Source organism: Austrofundulus limnaeus, unplaced genomic scaffold (assembly GCF_001266775.1).
Source record: "Austrofundulus limnaeus strain Quisiro unplaced genomic scaffold, Austrofundulus_limnaeus-1.0 Scaffold410, whole genome shotgun sequence".
Taxonomy (NCBI): domain Eukaryota; kingdom Metazoa; phylum Chordata; class Actinopteri; order Cyprinodontiformes; family Rivulidae; genus Austrofundulus; species Austrofundulus limnaeus.
The window spans coordinates 321,405-327,751 of NW_013952812.1; the positions used below are offsets into that span (position 1 = coordinate 321,405).

General features: G+C 40.0%; 2 protein-coding genes across 3 annotated transcripts in view; both read left to right on the forward strand.

Annotated features, from left to right (window-relative positions):
* Positions 1-3,913, forward strand: part of gjb9b (gap junction protein beta 9b) — an 11,955-nt gene extending 8,042 nt beyond the window's left edge. The window contains exons 2-3 of the mRNA XM_014024163.1: positions 2,132-2,614; positions 2,847-3,913. Coding sequence (XP_013879617.1) covers positions 2,225-2,614; positions 2,847-3,278 — 822 coding nt within the window. The 5' untranslated portion in view covers positions 2,132-2,224 and the 3' untranslated portion in view covers positions 3,279-3,913. The remainder of the gene's footprint in view (positions 1-2,131; positions 2,615-2,846) is intronic.
* A 262-nt stretch (positions 3,914-4,175) lies between these two features.
* The window catches only part of pef1 (penta-EF-hand domain containing 1), a 5,435-nt gene continuing 3,263 nt past the window's right edge, over positions 4,176-6,347 (forward strand). The window contains exons 1-2 of one of the 2 annotated variants that reach the window (XM_014024165.1): positions 4,176-4,254; positions 5,334-5,562. In XM_014024165.1, coding sequence (XP_013879619.1) covers positions 4,234-4,254; positions 5,334-5,562 — 250 coding nt within the window. In that variant the 5' untranslated portion in view covers positions 4,176-4,233. Of the gene's footprint in view, positions 4,255-4,821; positions 4,899-5,333; positions 5,563-6,347 lie in introns of those variants that run through there. The other variant, XM_014024164.1, reaches the window with a different exon arrangement.

Consider the following 6,347-nt stretch of genomic DNA (forward strand, 5'->3'; position numbering starts at 1 on the left):
CACTTGGGTTGTTACCGACATCTGGTGAAAATTTCATGTCATTAGCACCTCTAGTAATATATTTACTGAGAAAAATGGTGATGTGTTCAATACTTATTTTACCCGCTGTATGAAAGTGTTTGGATATGTAGGTATGGGTATGTTTATGTGTATGTTGAAATTTATATATGTATGTGGATATGGTTTTCAGCAAGGCTACAGTCATTATATTTATATACAGTAGATCTGCATTTTAGTTGCTGTGGTTTTGCTATTTGTTTTGTAGGTGTGGAGCCGAGAAGTCCGGTGTGCTGTCTTGTGTTTTCTCAACATATATTTCACAAACGTATCTTCTAATCTTTCTTTCACGCTTTCTCATTACATTTCACTTTTTTCTCTCTCTTTCTTTTTCTCCTATTAAAAAAAGCCGCTGATGATGAAGAAGCTAAGATACTAATATTCAGATATTCCGTTCTGCTTTCTACTGAAGTGGCAAAAAAAATTATTTTCCACAGAACTTCACTTCACAAGGTCTGAACTATCCTTTTTACTAGAACACCAATTTGTTTTGGTGAGATTAAATACTTTACCAGCATTTATAATAAAGCAACTTGTGAAAAAACAAACAAAAAAAGCTCCACTTGTTTTACGTTAACTTGTCATGTAGCGTGCAGTTAAAATAATAGTGCAATGTGTTCAATGTGTTTCGAGGGTCTTTACTGAATCAGTTAAAATTGATTTCTGTTTAGGCTCGGTAATAAACTAGCTGTTTGTGGTGTGAAAGATGGAAGCTCACCAAGCAATCAGGTTGTACCTAAAGATGCTGCTCTGATGTTTTCTTTTCCCACCGTAGCTCTGATCCCTTTTAGATATTTTTCAAAGGAGCTGCATGTGAAAAGGCAATCTCTCATTTAAGTAAATAAAAGGTGGGCGCAAAGAAGCGAGCAGAAGAAAAAAATATTTGAGGATTTCAGGGTGTGTTAGTGAGTGTGCTGATAACAGTTGCTGCCTTTTGTTTGCCTGAACTCGCGAAACAAGATTGTGGATATGTTCAAACACATTTAGTAATGAGTTCAAAACAAAACACAGTTTTGGATAAGAAAGAAGCCTCTTCTTGACATCTTATTGTGCCATGGACTAAAGCATTTTGACTTTCCTGGTGTTTTTTCATTGTCAAAGCGGAGAATTGTTTAATTGGCACTGTAGCCTGAAATCATAGGAATCGTTCACAACTTTCAGTTTATTTCCAAGACGTGGACTGATGAGTAAAAGCCGAGGTGTGTAATAATCACAGCAACACCCAGCAACACAGCCTTGGGCAAAAGGAATGAAAGAATGCATTTCACTCTTTCATGCCAGAGTTTTAGACTAAGATCTTGAGAACGGAGTTGTTGGTATTTTGGGGAAATCTTAAAAATGCTCAGCCTGATCTCATACAATAATGCCAGATCTGTTAGTGCTCTGAATATGGGTTGAAGATACTTCACAGACAGATGGTCTCCAGTTCGGCCCTTGGATCTTTCTTTGTGGAGTGTGCATGTTCACATTGTGCTTGTGGGGGTTTTCTCCAGACCAAAAACATGCACATTAGGTTGCATTCAGGCCCAGACCACCCTTCCTTCCGAGGAAGTCAGAATTCTGACTTTAATCTAAGAAGTCAGAATTTTTTTCACAGTTCTGAGGAAAAAATTCAGAATTCTGGAAAAAGTAAAATTGCACTGTAGCCATAATTCAACTGGCTGTGGTGGGGTTTTTTTTTTATAGTGTTTATTTTCCTGGCATTTCACTAGAATACTTCCACTGGTTCATGACTTACTTTGCTAACACAAAAAAAAAATCTAAACAGACACAGGCAAAAACATTTTGCCTACTATTCAGTAGCAGACGATAATAGCCTGACCCGTCAACGTAGGTCAAATTGGACGAGTCTGGATTCCTTTTTGGAATCAGTTTAATTGGTTCTTATCCCCTCATTTAAAACCCATAATCAGTCAATCAACGTCCTGTAGATTTCTTGATTTAAAAAAAATAATAAAGTCATTTTCATAGGTTGTTCAAAACTACTTTTACTTGGTAAATTTTGGTGTTCACCTGCATGAACTATAACTCTTCCAGTATACTTACAATGTCGTTGTTCCTTTTTATCGCTCAGGTTCACATCATCAAGACTGTCACCTCAGCTGGTCTCCTGACGAGCTCCTCCTTCCCTTTCCCCTTCTACTCCTCCGCTTCCTAGACAGCAGTCATGAACTGGGGTGCTCTGCAGGTGCTCCTCAGTGGAGTCAACAAGTACTCCACCGCGTTTGGACGAGTCTGGCTCTCCGTGGTTTTTATCTTCCGGGTGATGGTGTTCTTGGTGGCGGCTCAGCGCGTGTGGGGTGAAGACACCAAAGACTTTGTCTGCAACACCATCCAGCCGGGCTGCAACAACGTGTGCTTCAACCACATCTTCCCCATCTCCCACGTCCGTCTGTGGGCCCTGCAGCTCATCTTCGTCACGTGCCCGTCGCTCATGGTCGTGGGCCACGTCAAGTACCGGGAGAAAAAGGACTTGGAGTACACCACCTCCCATGAAGGGAAACATCTGTACTTACACCCTGGGAGGAAACGTGGAGGACTGTGGTGGACGTACTTGGTAAGAAACTGAATTTGAATGAAATCATCAAACTTTAGGTGAACTGAAGGTGATAGGACTGATACTTTTGATAGTCCCACTAGGACAGTCTATCTATGCTCAGGATACGTATTTTAGTTACACGGATGTTGTTTGGTTGAGAAAACAAACTAAACAAACGGTGTCATGAAAAAGTAAAGAGGTTTAACATTAGCTAAAGTAACAGTCAATCCAACATTGTCTTCTCTCATAGGCAAGCCTGGTTTTCAAGGCAGGCTTTGATGCCGGCTTCCTCTACATCTTGCACCATATCTACGAGGGCTACGACATGCCCCGCCTGACCAAGTGCTCCCTGCCCCCCTGCCCGAACACGGTGGACTGCTACATAGCCCGTCCAACAGAGAAAAAGGTCTTCACGCTGTTCATGGTGGTCTCCTCTGCATTCTGCATCCTAATGTGTATCTGCGAGATGCTTTACCTCATCTTCAAACGCATCCAGAAGCTCATTAGGAGGAGAAATGAGCAAAGCAGGAAGCTGTTCGCCGAGACTCATGAAATGGTGCCGCTGTCACATCCGAGGTCATTGTTCAGGCCCAAAACCTCAGTCAGAGTGGACCCCACAGCGTCAGTTCAGAACCTTAATAACCTCAGAGCTGAAGAGATGCCTATTAAAAATATATCATAATGGTGCAGTGGTTGGAGCTGTTGACTATCAGCAAGAAGATCACAGGATGGTCCCCCCAGCTCTGGGAATTTGTAAATATTCTTCTGTTTCAGAGGGAGCTCACAACTTTCAGTCAAATCTCTTGCACTCAAATGCTCTTCTAAAACTGGAGAGTTACCGTGGGATTTACAAGCTTCGGATTTTTTGTGTGAGTGTGAATGAAGTGTTTTGCAAGCATGCATGTTGACACTATTATGTGTTACTGACTATTGCAAAGTTTCATATTTAGTTGATCAAATATAAAAGTGAGTGGCTGAAAGATGTGACGTAAAAGTGTTGAAAAAATAAAAATAAATCATCTTACAAAACATTAGCATTGACCACTAATAAAAGAAAATCATAAAGCAGAGCATTTAGTTACTTATAAATTAAGCAGTAAGGTCTTTGTTGTTACATAAATGGTTCTCTTACATTAGTTGATTACTGAACATGATAAAGTGCAAATTCCATGTAAAATTGTAGCTAAAAAGTTGCTTTTATAAACTTTCAGTACATATGGGTTGTTTAAGGGGATGAAGAAGCATTGTAGATAATCTATTTTTTTACAAGTTTTTTATTTATTGTAATAACCAATAAAACAAATTTTACAACAATAACACTGTCTTTTTCTGACACAGTCTATACTATTTCTCAATATTAAAATGTGTTTGCCTTGAGAATGAAGAAAACTGTGAATAAGCCCTGTATTCATCACAATGACAGAAATCGAGTGACTCACAAGGGAAACATTGTTTTACTTCACAACAGGAATGGGTGTGTTATTGTTCAGTCGTCATCGTTTTTCCAGATTTCTGTCCAATCACAAGCCGAGTTTACGTGTACGGATTTGACTGACAGGAAATTGCACCAATAACAACTGAGAAAAAGCGTCCAGTTTACGGAAGCCTTGCTTGCTGATAGAAGTGTCCAACAAATCATGAGTTTCCACTACGGTCAGGTATGAAAACTTCTTTTTCTTGTTTTATCTGTGCCAGTTATCCAGACATGTATTAGTTTAATTGGTGTGCGTGTGTGTTTATTACATTTGTGTGACAGAACTAAATTAAAGGAACGCAAGTAGCACATTAGCCTTTAGTTTACTTTGCTGTGGCTAGCAGAGTAGCTTCTTTAAGTTGCCGATTTTAGTTAGAAATGTTCTGCCTTTGATAATGAGTACATTTGTAGGTCATTGTTGGTTTTAAATGGCAGTCTTGAAAAGCATTTTTTTGGTGTAGAAAACAAAATAAACGCAAACGTTTCTGGGTTAAACGTAACTTTAGCAAAGTTGGTTAGCCGGGGTGTGGCGTCGAAATGGGTTCCCCCGATGAAATCTGTTCCTGCACAAGTTTCGTTTCCATTTCTCTTTAACCGATTCCTCATACTGTACGTATCCTGATTTTTGTATTCTTCTATACCAAAATGTGTAAATTTTATCTGATAAAACGCACCCAGGAGAGTGGTCAAACCTTGAAGACCTAACACAGGGAGGGGAACGGATTTCGATGCAACACCGGAAACTTCAGAAAAGTTTATTTTTCGTATTTAAACATTCTCAGTACTGTAGCTTATAGGATGAAGCCGCAAAGTTCCTCTACTTCATTTGTATGTTGAGATGATTGCTTCTTTTATTACTAAAGCTATGTTTTATTTTAATAATTTTTAATTACTCTAAATTGTATGCAGCAGATAATCCTAAACTATTAATGTTATAAAGGCTGGAATTACACATTAATTCTTTTTCTCTACCTAAAATAAATAATTTGGAATTATTTTGTAGTCTGATGTTACTTAAATTGAGTGTAATTGAAAGTTTGTTTGTTAATTTTTGTTCTTATAATCAAGGCATAAGAAATGATTGTTAAAGATATAGTTCTAAGTTTAATCTTTTTCTTTATTCAGTACATTAAGTGTGCTTTAAATGGTATGGTACATAAAACATATTTTAGAAAAGGACATTTGTATAGTATAATATGTATAGCTCCTTCATTAATTTATTTACTACTTGAACAAGCTTCTTTTATTCCTTGTTTATTGCAGCAGGGGTATCCAGGAGGAGGCGCCCCACCAGCACGTAATCCATACGCTGGAGGTGGGAGTTTTTATGGTTCTCCCCAAACAGCACCGTACGGAGGTGGTGCAGGTTCAGCAGGAAGTCCCTATGGTGGTTATGGAGCCCCAGGTCACGGTGGGCAGTATGGGCCTGGACCCAGTGGTGCACATGGAGGTTACGGGGGACAACCTTACAGAGGACCCCACGCTCCTGCAGGTAACGAGAAACATGCAGAACCGCACCTGAAAAGGTTAAAACAGACATAATTAGTCCCACATTAAGTCTGCCTCTCTTTCCTTCGCTGCTTTTCTCTCGTCTCTGTTTCCGCCTCTGGTTCTGGTGGGATGATGGATAGAAACAGCTTAAGCTTCCCTGACACTCGTGTAGAGTCGGGGCTCAGTTTGTGCCCCTCAGCAGGACTACACGGCTGGAGTAATGGCTCTGCTGACTCGGAGCGAGAGACCGATGGGAGGAGGCGCGTCCCGTGTGTTATTACACTGTTTCCAGCAGCAACAGGGTCTTAAGTCTGAACCTGAAAGTCTGTTTCCACCCCCCCACCCCCACGGGGACGGACATCAGGACCCGAAGTGTCACCTGTCCTTCTCCCCTTTCATTTTCCTGACCATCAGCCATCCCTCTGCTCCTCCCATATCCTCTCACAACACATTTTCTAAGACTTATTTTCCTTCCCACCATGTATTCAAGTAATGATCTCTTGACCTAATAATACTGCTCTCTTGCTGAATGACTTTCCCAGAACTCGTGATGCTGTCTTCGTTTTATTTATTGCTACACTGAGTACACTTGAAACAATGTGAGAGGGTTCAGCTTTCAAGAAGATTCATTATTAGGACCGTAAGAAATTATTCACTCCTCCTTTGATGTTTACCATTTCACAAACCTGCAGCAAAATATTGGGCCTCATGCAAGAACATGTTCGTATTCTTATCCTAAATTTCTCTTACTTTTGTTCGTACAAAGGGTTCGTACGAACATGTCAC